The sequence below is a fragment of the Trematomus bernacchii genome, unplaced genomic scaffold (genome assembly GCF_902827165.1).
Source record: "Trematomus bernacchii unplaced genomic scaffold, fTreBer1.1, whole genome shotgun sequence".
Classification (NCBI taxonomy): domain Eukaryota; kingdom Metazoa; phylum Chordata; class Actinopteri; order Perciformes; family Nototheniidae; genus Trematomus; species Trematomus bernacchii.
In genome coordinates, this window is record NW_022987708.1 from 4,365,672 (window position 1) to 4,385,927 (window position 20,256).

The following is a 20,256-nucleotide window of genomic DNA, read 5'->3' on the forward strand; positions in this document are numbered from 1 at the left end:
ATGAAAATGGATTCAACCCACACTATGATCTTCATTACATACACAGTTAATCATTTGAAATCTAATTTAGACCGATGGCAATCATATTAGATTCATATTAACCCTAGAACTGCAGACAATATAGCTAGGACTCAATCAAAAAGTCTGTTCAAAAAGGCAGAATTCCAGGTAAGAAAATCATATATGGCATTTGCAATTACACATATTTAAAGGGGACCTATCATGCAAAATGCACTTTTGTACGTCTTTTATACATGAATATGTGTCCCCGGTGTTCCAGGGAACTCACCAAGTGTCAGAAAACACAACCCTCTCTATTTTCCTCCATACCCAAATCTCTAAAAAAGGGGCTGCCACGGATCTGATACAGACTGATCCAGATTTGAACACTTCTATGACGTCACAGAAGTGGCGCTACGGCTATTGGGCCAACTCTCCACCTATCAGGGGAATGTGGGGTTGGGCCACGGCCGGCCATTGCTGCTCGAAAGCGCTGGAGACGCTGTAGTACATATGCCAGGCCTGTAAGTGGCGCTGTAGTCTGCCACAAAAGCAGCGAAGAAGACTTCCTGCGCATATGGTAACCATGGTTACCCTTCTGTTTATTCTCCGCTGTGGCTTTTTTTCTCCCTCCCCGAGGCAAGCGTTTGCTCCTGCTGCTTTAATTCAATGCAATCCCTCCCCGTCGAGGCAAGCACTGTAATTCTCTCCGGTTAGTCCACCAGCAGATGACAAACACCCACCTCTCCGCCTCTTCCAAGGAACGAGGGGACCGTGCGGCAGAGTTTCAGTTTCTTTCGCCGGTCAAGATGTCCGTTAAAGTTTAAATCTTCCGGACAAAATTAGAAAAGTGCCGGTCAAAGGTCTTCTTTGTTATTTATTGAGCTTTAAAACAAATGAATAACGACTCTATAGGCCTATAATAATATAATAAAACCATAGACTGTATATATAAATAAAACACGGAGGACGGAGATCTTTTTTTCTCCCCCTCTTGACTTGATCAGAGCACGGCTCCCCTCTCCTGCAGGGGGGCGTGGTCAGCTGCAGCTCACAGCGATCAGCCCCATAGACAGCAAACAGCACATAGAGCGAAATGAGGCATGGCTAAAATGCATGATCTGTTTGGTATTTTGAAAACAGAAACGTATAAATATACCTTATATAGGTATGGCCCTACAATATATCATTTAAATGTAGCATGATAGGTGTCCTTTAAATTAAATGTCTGTTAACACTAGAACCGCCAACAGCGTCAGCACCTACATAGATATCATTTTCAAATCATTTAATTTCTTCCTCTTCATAATTTCCTTATAAACTAAGTAGGACGATTTAAAACTCAGTTAATTGGGTTCATTTAGAAATTGCTTCAGTTTATCATCATAACAGATCAAAAAGTTCAGATTCATTTTACAATAAATCAAAGAATGATGCACTTCTACAAACAAAAACAACATAATTAAAACATTTAAACAAACTACTAAAAGTAGATGAACTACATTATTCAAAAGTTTACAGTAACTTCTGATAATAACACAGGGGAAATAAACGAGGCATCTCTTTTCCTCTCTCTCTCCCTCTCCTGACAGCCCGTCAGTATCAGGGTTAGTCAAAAATGAATCCCTTGGCGGTTCTAGTGTTCATTTACCGTTTTGTCTTCTCTTTGCAATGCTTAATCGATTTGAAACCAAGTCTAACGTAGCTTAAACTTAACGTTAGCTTTCTAGCTAACACAACACATTCACGCACCTTTCTCTGTGGGTTTTTTTGTAGTGACGAATGAAGTTGGATGTTGTGGTGGTCGTGTCACTGATCTTTATGCTGCAGACCCTGCACACCGCTGTTCTCTTCTTATTAGCGTCATCGACAACATAATCCTTGAATCCAAACTTCACTATTTGTGGAGTAACGCTAGCCGCTGCCATGTTAACTGACACTCCTGCCTTCTAGTGGGTTGCCAGGTTTGCGCGCATGGCGCTATAATCACCCAATCACGTTTCGGAAAAAAATAAACGTAATATCTCCATACGAAAACAAACGCAAATATTTAATTGTAAACAGTCAAGTCCTTTCAAGTCATCTGTCTCAAGCTTAAGTCAAGTCTCAAGTCATGGATACCAAGTCAAAGTCAAGTCAAGTCTTTTATCAATGTTAGTCAAGCAAGTCTCAAGTCCAAAAATATGCGACTCGACTCAAGTCATGTGACTCGAGTCCCCACCTCTGGTATTCTCCCTGCATGTTAGATTTATAAAGACATCTTCTTCTGTGTAACCTCCAAAGGTTTGCCTGTATCAGTTTGTACACGTCACATCTGTCAGTCTTTTGTGTTCCCCCTCAGAATGTGTTTGTCTTACTTGTGCATGCAGCGGTGATCCCTCTCTGAGTGGCTCCTAATCCTCTTCCTGCTCCCTCTCACAGATCCGCTGCCTAAAAGGACCGAGGGGTTTGGCCAATCAGCCAAATTTTGACGGGATCCACATCGTCAATCACTACGTGGGGGACAACGGGTCTTACCAGTCTTCAGATGAAGATGCAGGCAAGGGCCCAGGCCTCCCGGGGGCCCAGCAGAGGAGCGGAGGCCGTATCCGACTGCGGCCCAACATCCCAGACACCGACAGTGAGGAGGAGGAAGACGAGGAGGACGAGGACGCCCTGCGGCTCTCCGTACCTCAGAGCCACAAGTCCACCACCGTGTGACCTCCGGAGGAAGTTCCCAGCAGCCATTGCAGTCTGGCTCTGGAGATCAGAAAGGAAATGCAGCATCATTTCATACCTTATGGATTTACTAATTTACTATACCTTTTTTGTAGTTTTGTCAGTCTGGCAGACCCTCAGAGAATGACATTCTGTGGAGATATCAAACTACCGGGCCACAGCGAAGGTACACCACAGAGAGAGATACTGTGCAATAAACCCTTTTATGCTATATCACACACTTCATCCAATGGTTTTATACTTTTAAAGCATTTTATAAATGAACATTAAAAAGCGTATTGATGCCGTTACTACTAAGTGTCCATCATGCAGAGGCGGAGTGTGTTCAGTGCTGTGTGTGTGTGTATCTGATGTCTGGACGAGCTCAGCGGCCGGTATCAAAGCCGCTCGTGTCAGCTGGCTTCAGGAAATGTTTTTTTGGCCTTAGCACATGCCGCATGCCTTCCACTGGTGTACCACAAGGTCATGTGACAACTGCATACTTGTAAAATATGTAAATGTATATTATGTTTTTTTTTCAATTCCTTTTGAACTTGAAAAAATGTATCTATTGCATATCTGATGTTTAGAATATATTGTAAAAAACAGAAAAAAAGGGACATGAGTTAGTTTAATATGGTAACACACATCCTGTTGAGTGAACTCCTGTGAAGAGAAAAGGAAAAGCTGAGGTTTCATCGTAAGAAGAATCAGCTCGTGTTCTCAGAGCAGAAAAGAGCACAGGTTTAGTTTTTAACTTGTACTGACTTTACTTTCTAAATAAGCCCCGCAGTAAGTCTACTCAGCACATAGCAGATATGTTCTGATAATGAGTCAACATGAGTAATGTCTACAAGTTTTGTGTATCACAAATTTTGCACGGAAATGGATGACAGTTTTCGGGAACTTTATACTGGGAGATGACACAACATCGTACACTTTTTTTATAAACCCAATGTGGGGAGGAATCAGGAGTCTTCAAGTGTTACCAAAGTAAGCACTATATCTGTATCGTGCTCATCCACGGGCCAGTTCCACTCCATTTCATGTGCAAGGACCTGCAGGTGTAACCATTTCTCTGAATGTCTGTATTGAACACTAACTCTATGAAAGACGAGGTGCAAGTGAATGCAGCGTGTCAGGTCCTGGAAATGCAAAAGATTCTGAGCGTCTACGATGATGATGATGATGATGATGTCGTCCCTATATGATGAACAGGACCCCCGGTGTTGTTTGATGGGAGAGGAACACGTTTTGGCACTTTTTGAGTCTGCAGTGCAGTAAGGACACAGCAACACTATGGAGCAGTCGGCACACTCTGGAGACTACATGAGATTGTTGTGTGTGTGATGAGTTCACAATAAACCGTTTGATAAACTCTTGGGCTGATGTGTCTCATTACTGTGGGCAGCAGACCCCAGTGAGTGTGGAGATGACTGTGAGCACTTTTAGTTCCTCTGAAGTCTCTCGCTAAGATTGACTGCTTTCAGGAAGTGATTTCTCGCGGTTTTCAGAGCGGAGCCTCAACTACTAATCATTTCATGCAGAAAACCACATTTTAAAGGAGCATTTATCTTCGAGCATTCTCAACATCAACCAGGTTTGTTGCCTATTTCTGCCAAATTCTGATTTTTATTACACAGTCTGGTTGTAATGGCCAAAGAACTGTGTGCTCAGAATATTTGTATGTACTTTTATTGCAGTGATTGATGATGCTTGATATTTTGAACATGCATTTAATGGCGGTTACAGTTAATTACATTTCTATCAGGCTGGTTATAAAAAAATACACTTTTCGTATTTGTTTACCTGCTGAACAGACCTGCGTCCCATTGAGTTGCCACAAATCAGTTTGAGATTATTAAAAGGTGTTGAAATATGAATTTAAGATCAAATCCCTTTTGATGTTCATACTCCAGTTTTTTAAATATATATTTGACTAACCTTATAATTGTCCATAATGTAAGTCTGTCCTGAAACGTTGAAAAAGAGCACATTAAAATGTGACAGTGGGGGGAGGGGCATGCATCATTTGCTGTTTTCACAGTAAAATGTCAATAGAAATTATGAAATATTGGAACAAATTAGCAGAAACATAATAAGGAAATTAATTGAATCTATACTATAACAACCACTTGATCACGATGCTGCTTTCAGACAAACTGAAAAACAACAGGTAAATCCACACAATGTTATTATTGTAGCTATAATTATTAGTTTGTGTATTTCTTTTTTTGTACTATTTATCTTTTAGTATTATTTGTTCTTTTTGTATACTGTATAATTACCATACATTATAGTTCCATTTCCCCAAGTTCATTATATGTTATTTTAGAATGATAACTGTTGTGAACGTTGTTACTATTATTGTTATTGCCATAGTTTGTGTTGCTATAGGTGTGTTGTATTTCCGTGTTTGCTCCTGCAGGATGCCGGTAACGCAGCGTTGTGAAAGTCCTCTCGGGCAGCGGCTGCTTCTTTATCGGTCCGGGCTCCATATCTTTACCCACACTGAGTCCGGATGCCACGGCCTCGCGCTGTCTAATCGAGCAGGGCACGCGGCGCTTTGATTTCCTGCCCTCCATTTACTGATAGGCTGCTCTGCCTGTAGCAGAAAGGGCAGCTGTGATAGTGTCACATTCACCCTGTGACATTTACACACTGATTCTGATGATCTGTGCGGTTAGAAAACGCTATAATGTTGGTGAAGAAAATCGTTATGGAAAATAAAACTTAAGCTGATTAATTGATAAATATTTCACGTGCATGTATCGGATGGATCACATTTGAATGTCCATCGGTTAAACATTGAAATACCAAAATAAGCATGGAAATAGAAAATGCTGATCAGTCATAAACAGTTCCAATAAATATTGCATATAATTATGTATAGTTCTTTGCCTTGCGATAATCAAAGTTCCCGTCACTGCCTCATTGATTCACTCTGCACCTGCAGTGCACAGCACGCGGACGCACGGCTCTTTGTACCGTGCGTAATGACGCTGCAAATGTGGCCGAACAGAAAACAACTTGTCTGTTTTGAAGCTTCTTCCTCTTGAGCATAAAGCCCCAGGTAATGTGAAACTGCCACTGCAGAGTGTCTGTCACTATAATGACAGCCTGCGGCCCAACTGACCACCAGACCGGGACTAAGCTCCACCAAACCCTGCCATGTGTGGCCCCATGGAGCCCGGGCTCTAATCACAATTCATATGCATTTAATGCCAAGACAATGTGAATTATTGCCATTTTTCGTATGATATCATATTGTTAATAAGTGGAAATCCCTGCAAAAGTCCTTCCAAACCTGATGTAGCGGCTGTTATTGTATTTCTATACGTCCCTGCCTGTACAGAGTTCGCCATCCCCCCCCCCCCCCCCCCCCTTTATTTTACCACTGTGCTACATGCAGGCTCTCAGACACCCTGGGGTGCGCCTCCGTGTTTCCTCTCCCCCGGTCAGACTGTAAGGCGCTGATAAGGCCTGCTGTATCACTCCTTGGAGACACGAGCCGCAGTCTGATGCGAGGTGGGGGTTTGGGGAGGGGGGGGGGGGAGATATCACCTATTGCCTAATCAAATAAGCTGATGATAATTGGAGAAAGGCAAACCGTCTACATTCTGTTTCCTGTTATTATCAACGTTGACTCATCTCTGCATTCTACTTGCTCCCTGTGTCCCTTGCACTATTTTATTGCTGTTTCTCTTTAACTTTCTATGTTTAAAATAGATGATATTGCAAAGACAGCCTGGGACTTAACTACACTGTAACTATAGTAACTATAAGTACATTTATTCAAGTATTGTACTTAAGCACATTTTTGGTACTTTACTTGAGTATTTGAATGTTTTGCTTCTTCTCCACTATAGTTCAGAGGTAAATGGTGTACTTTGACTCCACTACATGTATTTAATACCTTTAGTTACTTTACTGATCTGGATGAATGATGTGAAATATAATCAAGTCTTAAATCAGACTTTAGTTCCACCTGGAGTAAATCCACAAGCTACCCTGCAGTATACAAAGTCATTCAAACTAGCTGCACCTTTACCAGCTTTGAGATCACTTTCATGATCAATCATTATAAAACATATATATATATATTATTCTGAAATGGACCAATCTGCACAATGACTACTTTTACTGAGTATATTTTGATGCCAATATTCTGTACTTTTACTTGATTTGAATGCAGGACTTTTACTTGTAACAGAGTATTCCTAAACTCGAGTACAAGATCTGAGTCCTTTTTACACCTCTGACTATTGAGAATTTGAATCATAGGCCTATATTACCAAGAACTGCATTTGCGTTGATGTGAATCTAACAACTCCCCCCACCCCGCGGCAGACCTGTAACCGCACTCTGCGCACTGAAACGCCGCGGGCGGATATTTCTTTGCAGACAAGTGAGCGGAGGAGTCCCTGCAGTGACACCTGTCCGCGCAACACCTGGCAGACGGGACGGCCGCAGTGCGCATGCTCTGTCGTCAGGTTGGACGCTCTCTTAAAGCTCCTGACCTCGCGCCTCCCCACCAGTGTTTAGTTCAGCGCGAGCAGCAGCGGTCCCCCTCCCCACAGCTGGATTACTCTCACTCACTGCAGCACAGAGATGCCTCGCTCCTTCATGGTGAAGAGTAAGAAGGCGCACAGCTACCACCAGCCGCGCAGGCTGGAGGAGGACTACAGCCGGCTGGACACTATACTAGCGCACATCTGCTCAGGTGTGTGCAAATTCATTCCCTGAAATACTTCACTGCGTAAAATGTGTCTTTCAATATTATCTTTTAAGCTTAATACATTTTATTTTTTTGGGAGTATGTTAAAGTAGATGTATTATTGTAAATGTATATTAATTTATATCCCACAAATGGAAAGTGAATGAATTCAAGTATTACTTACAGTTTATATTTCATTTTTTAAATGTAAATGTCGGATATTGATTAATAGTTGCTAGATCCTTATTGAGATTTCACGCTAGAGAAACATCACTTAAATTAATGCAATTATGATATTTATAGAGACTCATTTCTATTATTTTTTTGGCCTGCTGTTTTTTGAATCCTATAACATTACAAGTTGTTGCTAGAAATAAGATAATATTGGCCTTGACATTTTGTAATTGTGCAACGCTAAAAAATATTTAAACAATTCTGCTATATTACCATTCATTTCAGTAGTTTATTAATCTCCAGTATGTTCCTGTTAATGAGAGATGAAATACAGTTTTCAGTGATTTTAAAGTATCAGATGTTCCTTACCTCCTCTCAGATGCTGACAGTCCGCCGTGTGAGCTCTCAGAAGCGGACCAGCTGCAGGAGGACGCCGACATGTCTGCGGACAGGTACGGCCTCTCCCCGGACTCTCACCTGGCGGAAGCCGCAGATTTCTCCCCGAAGTCCCCGCTGAGCTGCGCCGACAGTCTATGCGGCTCCCCGGAATATGAGGACTACTGGAGGCCTCCGTCCCCCTCTGCATCCCCGGGTACACACCTTACACACTTTTATATATCATTTTACTTTTTAAGCACAATTGTAAACCATGATACTGTAATGCTTGTTTGATTAATTATTATGATCACAATCCCTAACAAGTAGGCTAATGTTTTAACATTTGACTTCAGAGAGAACATTTTTCGTTTTTCATGATTCTAGTCACATTGTATAATATATACAAATACAATAATTATTACTTAATTAACTCGGCTACTTTAAAGATGCTTTTATGATGTGAGTGAATGTGTCTATTTGTAAAGATGGAAAAGTGTATTGTGGCCTTAAAATAACTTTGACAATTCTCCATTGATTTATTATAGTGCACACTCCCCAGTAGCGTCAGATATTAGGGTATCATCATCAGGGAATTCTCTTCCATTGCATGACTTCTGATGCCCCTTCGGGCCCTGCGGGCTCCCCATCGACCTGCTGTCATTAAACTTTCATCTCCTCCCTCTCCAGCAGACTCAGAGAAGTCCATGTCTCCTCTGGTGGATGAGACGCAGCCCTTCTCCGTTCCTTTCCGGCCGTACGCCTGGAGCAGCTTCCCGGGGCCCGGGCTGAGGCCGCTGCTGCAGCAGAGCCTCCACCCCGGTCTGGAGGTGGACAGGGGCCCGGCGGCGCTGGGCTTCTACGGGGACCGGAGCAGCCACCCGGCGCTGTATGCAGAGAGGAGTCTGGGAGAGGAGGCTTACAGGAGGCACGCGGCGGCTCTGCTGTTTCCGGAGGGCGGCCTGCACGGGAAGAGCCACAGCGGGAAGGCCCCGGCTGACCTGCTGTGCTCCAGCCTTATCCTCAACGGGGCTTTCAAGTGCATCAAGTGCAGTAAGGTGAGGATGGAGATGGAATTATTTATAGAACACTAAAAACGTCACTGTGTTGTTATTTCCAACAACTTCCATGCCTTATTTCGTTCTTTCCACCACCAGGTGTTTTCTACTCCGCACGGTCTGGAGGTCCATGTCCGCAGATCGCACAGCGGCACTCGGCCGTATGCGTGCGACATCTGCGGTAAAACCTTCGGACACGCAGTCAGCCTGGAGCAACATAAAGCCGTGCACTCTCAGGTAACTTCAACCTTAAAAACCGCATCCTGCGTGTCGCACCTTCTCATGCTGTTTTGAGGTTGAGGGTGTTGGCTTCCTGAAATCATGACGCGTCTGCTCACGTTTCAGGAAAGAAGTTTCGACTGCAAGATATGCGGTAAAAGTTTTAAGAGGTCGTCGACTCTGTCTACGCACCTGCTCATCCACTCCGACACCCGGCCGTACCCCTGCCAGTACTGCGGGAAGAGGTTCCACCAGAAGTCAGACATGAAGAAACACACGTTCATCCACACAGGCAAGTGCAGAAAGGAAGGATGAATTGGTTGGAACGTCCGGGTTTCTTAAAGAATATGTGCGTAACTTGTGCGTAAAAGTCCGGAAAATGCACGATATAATTTAGCTGTGTTCAATTAAAATAACACTCAATTTATACGTTTACTTTATGTGATTTTAGGTGAGAAACCACACAAATGCCAGGTGTGTGGGAAAGCGTTCAGTCAGAGCTCCAACCTCATCACGCACAGCAGGAAACACACCGGCTACAAACCCTTCTCCTGCGACCTGTGCGGGAAAGGTTTCCAGAGGAAGGTGGATCTGAGGAGGCACAAAGAGACGCAGCACGGACTGAAGTGAAGAGACCTCTGAACACCATGTCTTCAAACATTACTCTTCAAATGAGTGAGGACATCTGACAGACATTTCAATTTCGCGTTTTTTCAGAATGGCTGCAGTTTGAGGACATTTCTTGGATCAATTTGATCTTCTTTGTAAATGTGAAAGTGCATTGGAAATATGTATAGTATTTATTTATTTTATTGAAGAAAAAAGGTATATGTCTCACTAAATAAGACTTCTTCTGACGGATTTGAAACGAGAGGATTCAAACACTAACTAGCAGGTTGTTCTAAAGAACCGGAAAACCAGAGATAAGCATGTGAACCGTGAGAAATGCACATATGATTAAATAAATGTATCATGTTTGTTATGTCGACAAATCAGCTTAATTTAACCCAAAAATATGAGTGCCCCAAACCGGATTACGATAGGCCGCACAGATGAAAATCTGCGCCTCTCCAAAGAGCCGAGGCACTTTGTTGTCAGTGGAGACATGCTGGCACAACAGCCTCACTGAGGGATTTAATAAACAAGAGGGTTATTCTGACTTACTCACGAAGCTTCTCATGTTTCCATTTTGCACTATTTATTGTCAGAATGAACTTCTTTGTCGTTAACGAATAAACTTATTTTCCCCTATAATTTGATTCTCTTGTTGTTGATGATAAAATCATAAAGTGCAATACAAACTAAATGTTGACTTCATCTTTAAATGAAGGATATTGGTACATCTCCAGAACGTATGATTTGCTTTATTATAATTATAATTAAAGCTAGAACCAAAAGGCCTTCGTCAGCACAATAAACCTGCTGCTGCCGTGATTGTGATTGCCCAGAGGCCACCGCGGCTCCTGTTTGTTTTGACCATGCAGCCCGGTGTTTAAAGCCCAAACACTGAGCTGACTGAACCGTTAACCAGATACTTTTGACCCTCATGACTGTTATTTACAAATAAGAGGGAGAAGAAAGAGAAAAACCGTTTTGTCAGGAAGCTGGCAGCAGCTGGGATCCACAGAGGGATTTCTGCTGGGATGGAGTTAGAAATAGTTTGTAAGAGTTTGATGGTGATAAAAAACGGATCTAATCTGAGGCGAGTGGATCGCAGGAAATGAATTACAGGCAGAAATCAATCATTAAGACTCTGACATTAAGGTGATAAATGAAAGAAAGTGTTTTACAGTGACTTAAATAAAGGCGGGGTAATAATGACTTCCATTGACTTACCATTATAAGTCATATATAAAACAACTAATCAGTTTATCAGATGAGCATTTTACATATAGGCCTACCATTATTATATATATTTATTTTTAGGCAGACAGTTTCTCATTGCTTATAGATTTTTCCAAATGTTAAACAATGAAAATTACATTCATCAGCAATGTGAAATACAAATAAAAAAAACTGATTTCAGGGTACACCCACATATAGTCAATACTTCTCTTCATATTAACCATTTACATATCTATACCATTGTACATCCACATGTATATTCTCCACATGCCTAAATATACAGTATATCTATACACATTCACCCCCCCCTCAGTCATCTACTTATATTGTCTCTTCTCCCATTTCAAACTGTCTTGTTATTAATAAGATTAATAATAATATAATGGAGAGGGTGAGATATACATTTACTTGTATATAACCTCCATCATGTTTTTCCTTTTTGCTTTATACTTAAGTCATAAAAATGCCAGTTAGGTGTTGTAATAATGACTGTCATCATTTGATTTGTTCACCGTTTCATCTTTACTCTCAAAGTAGAAGATAGAAGAGGAACAATCAGTTAGTCGCCTTCCTTCAACATTGATTGAAATCACTGACTCACAAAGATTTTCTATGCCTCACTTCCCCCAAAATCATACAACATCCAGGCCTGCGAAAATACTGAATATTTTAAACCCCCAGATGAACAGACTGGAGGAGAACAGGAAGAGGCGAGCTCATTTCAAGCACAACTTAATGGAGCTGTGCACCTCTGAGCTTCAGCGTGCTGCAGTGAGAGAGTCACGGCATTTAAGAAACATCAACTTAATCTGCAACAACTTCTAATTTAAAATGACATGTGAAGAGAGGGGCTTATAATAGATGTGCAGTTTCTAAATGAAATCACCAATGTCACCGATACAAGGTTTCAGGTCATGGTATAGTGGCCAAAACATTTTTCTTAAAAACCTTATATTTGTACAGATCACAGATAGGACATCTTGTAACAATGTAAAAAAAGGTAATCATAAAACATATACAACTTTAATAAAAGATACATTATTCAAAAGCATATTAATACTGTGTCTGTTCTGTCTAACATTATAATTCTAGGGATGCACGATGACATTGGCACTACTGGTACCGGAAGACAAAGGGTTCAAATCAAATATTAGCATCAGAGAAATACATATTTCCTCTGAAATGTTACATTAGACAAAATATGCCATACTAACCTGTAACCTAAATTGAAATAGTTTCCTTATTTTGAAACTCATCTCCCGCTGCCAGTGGGCCATCATGATAGCCGCACAATCTTCTGCACCACAGGAGAGACTCATTTCTGACCAATAAGGTGACAATAAATATGCGTTTCCATATTGGCTCAAATGAGTTGAAAAATGAGGACGATAATCAAATATTGTACATACAGATTATTCCTGTATTTTTATAATCAGGCTTTACAGTATATCTAACTAAACTTCCTTTTCAAGTCACTCGTGTTAGGATATAAGTTTGCCATTAAGTGCCTTTAACACTCTGAAGCAGCCTGAAGCAGCTGCCCGACCATGACCTTATAAAGTAACGGGCGGTGGGTAACTTCAGGTGTGTTTCTCAGACACCAACTGAACATTAGCCATCAACCTCCCATCACAACTCTCTGTAGGTGACTGAGCAGCGGCTTGTTATTGTGTCTGGAGGTATTGCAGGATTCCCTCTGAGAGACGCTCCTCAAAGCACGATCACAGAGAGGAGCTTTCCAAAAGAAATCTCCAAAACGAGCCATTAGGCTGGCCAGATTTGCCTCCAAGGGCACGGCAGATATTTTAAAGCATTACCCCACTGCCCCAAGGCATATGAAATATGAATAGAAGACGGCTCGATCGATCGGAGTGGGCGAGTAATCAGAGCGTTGCAGTCTGAGGCTCAAATCTAGGCCTGCGTCTCCGTCTGTAAGTGCACACACTCAAGAAAACACACACATCTGTGCACACACAACCGCACATGCATATACCCAGAGGTAATCCTTTTCTCTGACATATTTGTGCAATTAGAAAGTTCAGGGTCAGGGTTTTGTGGTTTTTGGAGGATTCATTATTAATATGAAATTAAACATGAATAATAAAAGAGAGATTTCTAGAGACACACTATGCTGTTTGATTTACATTGTGCATCCTCTTCTGTTTGAACAAGATCGACGATTTCTCAATCTGGACTTCATTTATTATGAGTTTTGATGTCAGATAGACAGAATAATTTTGTACGTAAAATGGAACAAAATGACACTTCAACATTGTTGGGGAAAACACCACAGCTCCATCTCCTGATTTACAAACATGGAGAACCTCCTGGGTAAAAAAGAGGGATCCAGATCTCGCCCAAACAACTGACAAGAGTGAATATCTGGAATCAGCAACATCTGGTGAACGGTCAGATTGTACTTTCCATGAGAGAGCAGACACACCATGTGGAGAGAGCTAATGTGATTGTTTCCCTGAGGGCGACAGACCTGCTGTGTATATTGTAATAATAATGTGGTATTTGCTCTCACGCTCTCATCAGCACATTTCACACAGGTTAGACAGGTTACAAAGAGAGATAACCTGAGAGAGATCCAGGATTTCTAAGCTCTCAGAGCCAAAGCACTGATTAGTGTGTTAGATGCAGAAAAGGATTGAGGAAGTTTGTGGCAGATGCACTTTTAATTTAGGGAACTTTCTGTGTCAGAGAGACTCTCCTGCTCACCTGTCCCCTGCCTTGGCGACTGACACGCCAACTAAAGCTGGGACAGATGAAGAGAGGCAGGGCACATATAGGACATGGCTCTTTTGTTGCAGAGGCTTATTCATTATTCACCTGATCTGAAAAACAGACTGCAAACCAACTGCACAGCTGTCATTGAGCAACAAGGCGTAGACACAAATTATTCATGACTCGGCAAAGAAAAGGCAGCAGAATGAGAGGAAAATAATAACAAGAGACATCAGCGAGGCGGCTGACAGGCCGAACGCGCGTGGGGGGGGGCTGAGGAGCTTCCTGCTGCAGTGCCAGCCGCGGCTATACACACGTCCCTAGACACACTTAACACACCATGTGCACTTTGACATACAGCAATTAATCTGAACAGCATATTCATTTGAGAGAATTGTTTGTATTACAGAATGATCATGTGTTTAGTCGCGCACATTCATAGAAAAGTTTGTCCCATTTTGAACGGAAGCATCCATCCATCCAACTTCATCCTTGGGAGGTATAAAGCTGGTCCGGTGTTCCAGCACCCTAAAGTATACTTTTCTGGGGAGGCTGAGTAATCTGGGGCCCATGTAGTACTTCTAAGGTACTGTCCCCAACTTCTACGAGACTAGTCATCCATGACTGTCCCTGAACACCCAGAGCCTTCAGCATTTCTACACAGATCTCATCAACACCTGGGGTTTTGTCCCTGTGAAGTTCTTTAACTTGTTACGAACCCACTAGGGATGAGTAAGATAACATACACCAGATGGATTTAGTAAGTATTATAATAGGGTTTAATGAGCAACAACAAAGGGTGCACAACAAAATGAGGTCAAAATAAGCCTAAGCCAAACAAAGACCAAAAGGGCGCAGTTCTACTGCTGGTAACAGGAGGACTCTTGAAAATGAGCCTAATTAAGACACCTGAGGTCTCTTCCAATTATCTATATTGGAAGGAGGCTGCAGGAAAACGCAGCTAACAACATAAACTAAACACACGCTACTCTAAACACATAAATCAATACGCTACTCTAAGCACACGTATAAACACACTAAACACACAATACTAAACACGGATTACAAATCAAACACAGTCTATAGCTCAAGACTGAAGTGTCCACGACACAGGAGCAATATGTGTGAGACGTCTGATCGCAGCAGAGCCTCCCGAGTGATAATTGTCCCCAGGCTTTGTAGTCATCTCCGGAAGGTGTGCTCTGGGATTGCACGGGGATTGGAGAGCGTCGGGCCCGGCGTGCTCCAATCAGCGTCTTCGGAGGAGGACCAGGAGATGACAGCCAACGACATTGGGGCAACCACACAGCTCATTTACATATTACACACAGCTGCAAACAATCTCAGACAGGTTAACGAGCAGACAGAAACAGCAGCCGTAACAAACTCCTCAGTGATCTTCTCCTGGAGAATGATGTTGACCCACCACCATTCTCCAACTCTTCCTGTTTGTTGTCGGTTCGGGAGTTCCTGAAAGTGTTCCCTTGAGGCACCTAAGACCATGAGACCACAGCTCCCGGCAGCATGTTCTGGAATGGAGGCTTTGAACATCGCCCACTCTGGTTCGATGGCCCCAGCCTTCACAGGGATACTAGAAAAGCTCTACTGGAGTTGAAAGGCTACCGGACTGGGTCCTCCTCCAGTCTTCCCAGGTGGTAGTTTTTGTGAACCAAAGCGTCTGCAGATTAAATCCACACTTAATATATAATTTATCACCCAAAGTTAGGATTGAAACTAAATGAATAACTTGTTTTGGCTGCAAGGGACTTCCATTTTGTCACTTGATTGGTGATTATAATTAGCTGAGATTCAATGTAATTCAAATGACAGGTAGATACCTTCAAATAGGGCTCACTGACCTGACATCAAAAACTAGGTTGGCAACACATTTTCTCCATCAGAATCTAAAACCGTTAGGTATTCCTATTCTTAACCCTTAACATGTCCTATCAGCTTAAAAGTGATCCTACTTTACATTTAATGCAAGGCAATTATAATCTTATCTAAATACCTTAGACTAGCTAGACATGGGATTATATTGTTATATTGTTATATTTCTTCTTTGGTTAGAGATTATTTAAAAATATTATCTTATTTGAGGTTTGCTGTCTTTTAATGCCTTATAAGGTCAAAATGAAGTTTATTGCAGAAAGGTTTCACATACAAGAAATATGCCAAAACTAACTATGCTTTTGCTAACAATGCAAGATATACCATTGTCTTATATTTTTACAATATTTGTATCATGAATGTCATTGTGATGGTCGACTGTTTTGACTTTGTGTTGAAAAGCCCAACATAATATGAAACATTCATGGAGGCCAATGCAGGCGTGTGTGTGTGTGTGTGTGTGTGTGTGTGTGTGTGTGTGTGTGTGTGTGTGTGTGTGTGTGTGTGTGTGTGTGTGTGTGTGTGTGTGTGTGTGTGTGTGTGTGTGTGTGTGTGTGTGTGTGTGTGTGTGTGTGTGTGCACGCGTGTGCGTGTGCGTGTGTACGCGTGTGCGTGCGCACGCGTGTGTGTGGGGTGGGGGTGGACAGTGTTGTTGTTTTCAGTTTTCAGACCTGTTTATAATGGCGTGTCCCAAGGTGTGTGTGCGTGCGTGTGTGTGATTCTAAAGCCATGACCCCCCCCACACCCCCCCCCCCCCCCCACACCCCACACACACACACAGTAAGATCAGAAAATGGTGTAGGCCAAATGAGAGCCGACATCTTTCTCCAGCCGCCCTGAAAGCTTTCCATTAGCCGGGCTCTGTTCTGAGGGTCTGGGGCCCTGAACAGCATGAGTCCATGGGGGACCGCTGCTGGCGTGTGGGGGCTGCCTGGGATGGGGACCCACAGGTTTGATTAAAGAAGGGCGGGGAGGGGGGGTTGGGAAGGCTGTCCATTCATTTAAAGACATGTTTATCCGGTTCATTTAGCATTACATATCACTAGACAATTTGGATGTGAGCTGTCACTCAGGAACAGAAAGGCTGCTCTGCTGTCGCTCACTGTGTGTGTGTGTGTGTGTGTGTGTGTGTGTGTGTGTGTGTGTGTGTGTGTGTGTGTGTGTGTGTGTGTGTGTGTGTGTGTGTGTGTGTGTGTGTGTGTGTGTGTGTGTGTGTGTGTGTGTGTGTGTGTGTGTGTGTCACACTGCTCCATGGATGGTTTTACACAAATCATTTTATATTCTGTATAAAAGAACCTGTGTTCAATCCTTTTACCATCTCTGCTCTCGTCTTGTTTGCCTGGTTTCGCCTTTAATCTGAAGTCATGTCTAATAACATATGAATCCTGAAGGTGACATTAAAAGGATCTTCTAAGGCTAAAAGGCTTGATAACAAAGTATTCTATTCTCTCGAGGGGACAGAAAACACATGAAAATTAAATCTTATGAACACAAGTGACAAGAAAGAGAGCTTTGTAGCCTTTTAGTGTGCAGATTAAATTCTTGTTCTCCAGTAAAAGGTTTGACATGGCTGTGAATTTGATGTGTGGAATGTAAAGCTGTAAGACCTATGCACACATCCTATGCTATACCGTTAATGCGAGAATAAGAACAACTGTGCAAGAAAAATCAGAAGAGAAACTCGTAGAAACGCTCAGATTTGTACTTTTCTCTATTTAATCTTTCATCAGATGTATTTTATTAAATTAAAAGGTTTTTAAACATTTGTATACATCTTGAAGTAAGTAACTCAAAAAGTGTGCTTTAATGTAACATTTGTGAACTGATCAACAGAAACACCCTCCCTAATGTCAAAGAGAAACAGGGGGATCCATGGGGGATCTGAAGATCAAAGAGATGATGCAAAAAGCCAATCTCACTCTGATAGGCAGATTATTAGAATGTTAAAGGTCCCATGTCATGCTTTTCCGGTTATTACCCGTCCCCTTGTGTGTAGGTTTTTCTGCATGTAAACGGTCTGCAGAGTCACAAACCCTCAAAGTACACCAGGGAGTAAAACTCTAACACAGAAAAGATGCTGCCCCAGAACGCCTCGTTGGAGATTTCTCATTTTCCATGGTTTGCTTCCTGGGTTCTGTGACGTGTGAATACCCAAATCAACAACAAATGACCGGATTGGCCCAAATGGACCAATCCGCGGAGCACCTCACACACCAGGATCCCTTGGCTAACTAACAGGGAGTCCCCATTGACTTGCATAGAGCTCCCTGGTTGGTAATAGACGAGTTGGGATGGTGGAGAAATGCTCTCCGCAGACCCATTCTCACAGCGTTATAAACCTTTTTCTTACTCAATATCAAGCCACACTTATTGTTTTTACTTCGGCTGTGAGTGTTTGTGTGTGCTCAGGATGAGTTTCGCTTGTTCTAGCTGTATCGCCGACACGGAAACCTGTCCGCTCCTCGCAGCAGCTTGCAGCAACGAGCGTTGCAACGTCCCGACCAATCAGAGCACACTGGGCTCACAGGGAGGGGGGGCAGGAGCTCCAACAAGCCGTTTAGGACAGAGAGTGAATACCTGGTGAATACACATACTATACAGAGATGCTGTATGAGAAACCAATGTGAGTTTGGAACATTGCACAATATAAATCTATTCTATACCTCAACAATGGAATTATGGTCAGTAGAAATGGCCATGACATGGGACCTTTAAATGTGTAAATGTTAGAATTGAAGAGGTTAAATGTCAGCTAAGGAAAAGCAATCATAAACCACCAGGAATGGATCATTGAAATGTTCAACTTCTTAGTTCCTAATGTTATTGCTGAGCTGCCCGATTTGAATGAATGAATGAACTCATGAGTGTATTAAACAGAAAGGTTTATTAGAAAGCTAGGTTTGCAACAACGTGGGCAACTGACCAAATGAGAATTGCAATATACTATTGATGTGAAAGGTCTGATGTTTTAATACAATTCTGCCGTTGTTCAATTCATCAAGAATTGAATAAAGTTCTTTGATTATTCGCTAACTGTGAAAGATTGCAAGAAAAAATAAAGTTTTCTTCAAGAATTGAAGGTAATGGGGGTGATTCATTGATGTATTGAGGGAGGCTGTGGCTCAGTGGGTAGTGTGCTGGACTTGGAATCAGGGGATAACAAGTTCGAGTCCCACTGCATGTCGTTGTGTCCCTGGGCAAGACACTTCACCCCAAATTGCTCCAGTGGGGATTGTCCACAGTACTGAATGTATGTAAGTCGCTTTGGATAAAAGCGTCTAACAAATGACATGTAATGTAATGTAATATATTAAATATATACATTTTGGGGATGAAGTCTACTATAACTTAGTAACTTAATATTTGAAATCCCTTTTTTTTTTTTGTCTGTACATCCGTGACAAAAAGCCTTGTTAAAACGACTTTGATTGAATGCAGTAATAAAACATAGGGTGTCTTTGCCTGAATAAACAAAGCATGTCCAGTACAAGCAGATTGTGTGTAGCCAACATGTAAATGAACTAGTAAGACGTGTTAAAACAGAGGAATGTTTCGTGCCTTCAACCGGTAAACACACAGGCCTCTTTCAGAACATAACACCATATGACATATAACAACCTTAACCAGGCCTGATTGCAGCTAGGAATCTTTCTAAAAAATGCATAAGATCCATTTCACAAATGACCTAGCCATGCATGTGCCTGTATCTAAATAGCTAAGAGAGAGCGAGGCGAGGAAGATCTATAAGGAGCCCACAGCAGGAGGAAGGAGAACAAAACGACAAAGATTTATTCTCAGCCATGATCAAATATTTATGCTGAGGCATTCAAGTAAAGTTACTTTTTGTGTTCTGATTTAATGAACGATTTGAGCAGTGGCAGTGCTGGGAGGCACAGATGTTCGGTTTGCTGAAGCCTGTGCTAATGCCCATTCAGGGGTCTGTGTGGTCATGTGTCAGACTGCAGCAGGATCAAAGCAGAGTAATGCCATGGTGGGATCACAGCATAGAGGAGTAGGATGGTAAGTACTTCAGCAGCCCCAGAGGCCTACAGTGGGACAAGGGCTGGGGAAGAGGAAGCCAGAGAGGGGGAACCATTACTTCATGCATAGGTCCTCTTTGTTGAGAGATCCTGCTGGTGAAATGATGTTTTCCACAACAATCTATTTTATCCATGAAAAGTGACTGAATTGTTTGCTCATATTAAAACCATATCATTAACCCAACACCTTGAAATCGTTTTATCACGTGCCAGTTTGTTGCCAGTCTCCCCATTAGAGAAGAGCCACAAAAGGCCTACGTTGGGTGGGATTGATCCAAAATGACAAAGCCACAGTGAAAGGAAATGGATCCCGGCAGTGACTCTCCCATTCTCCCTCTGGCGTCCTCTGAAACATTAATGATCCCAAGCTGAATCTGATCTGGCCTTCTTTACTCACTGCTTCATCTCAACTCACTATCTGCACTCACAATATTCACTTAACACCATCACAAATACATACAAAGGAAATGTTTATTCATTCCATATAAAAAAATCTGAAATCCTAAGCATC

General features: G+C 42.2%; 2 protein-coding genes across 6 annotated transcripts in view; both read left to right on the plus strand.

The window, feature by feature from the left end:
* evi5b (ecotropic viral integration site 5b) overlaps window positions 1-4,075 on the plus strand; it is a 42,669-nt gene extending 38,594 nt beyond the window's left edge. For 3 of the 4 annotated variants that reach the window (XM_034140699.1, XM_034140700.1, XM_034140702.1), the window contains one exon: window positions 2,422-4,075. In XM_034140699.1, the coding sequence (XP_033996590.1) occupies window positions 2,422-2,700 (279 nt within the window). In that variant the 3' untranslated portion in view covers window positions 2,701-4,075. The remainder of the gene's footprint in view (window positions 1-2,421) is intronic. The other variant, XM_034140701.1, reaches the window with a different exon arrangement.
* A 2,824-nt stretch (window positions 4,076-6,899) lies between these two features.
* On the plus strand, window positions 6,900-10,499 carry gfi1ab (growth factor independent 1A transcription repressor b). 2 transcript variants are annotated; one of them, XM_034140703.1, is made up of 6 exons: window positions 6,900-7,420; window positions 7,968-8,180; window positions 8,654-9,021; window positions 9,121-9,258; window positions 9,367-9,532; window positions 9,692-10,499. In XM_034140703.1, exons 1-6 carry the CDS (start codon window positions 7,309-7,311, stop codon window positions 9,868-9,870), a joined length of 1,176 nt encoding a protein of 391 aa, XP_033996594.1. In that variant the 5' UTR covers window positions 6,900-7,308; the 3' UTR covers window positions 9,871-10,499. The 2 variants fall into 2 exon arrangements, with proteins under 2 accessions (XP_033996594.1, XP_033996595.1); XM_034140704.1 differs by having other exon boundaries at window positions 8,657-9,021.
* The last annotated feature ends 9,757 nt before the right edge of the window (window positions 10,500-20,256 follow it).

What these genes read in the sequence shown, in the direction of transcription:
- gfi1ab (XM_034140703.1), top strand. Translation starts at nt 7,309, where the DNA reads ATGCCTCGCTCCTTCATGGTGAAGAGTAAGAAGGCGCACAGCTACCAC. An exon ending in ATAAAGCCGTGCACTCTCAG is followed by an intron (nt 9,259 to 9,366) that starts GTAACTTCAACC and finishes CTCACGTTTCAG; the next exon opens with GAAAGAAGTTTCGACTGCAA. An exon ending in ACACACGTTCATCCACACAG is followed by an intron (nt 9,533 to 9,691) that starts GCAAGTGCAGAA and finishes ATGTGATTTTAG; the next exon opens with GTGAGAAACCACACAAATGC.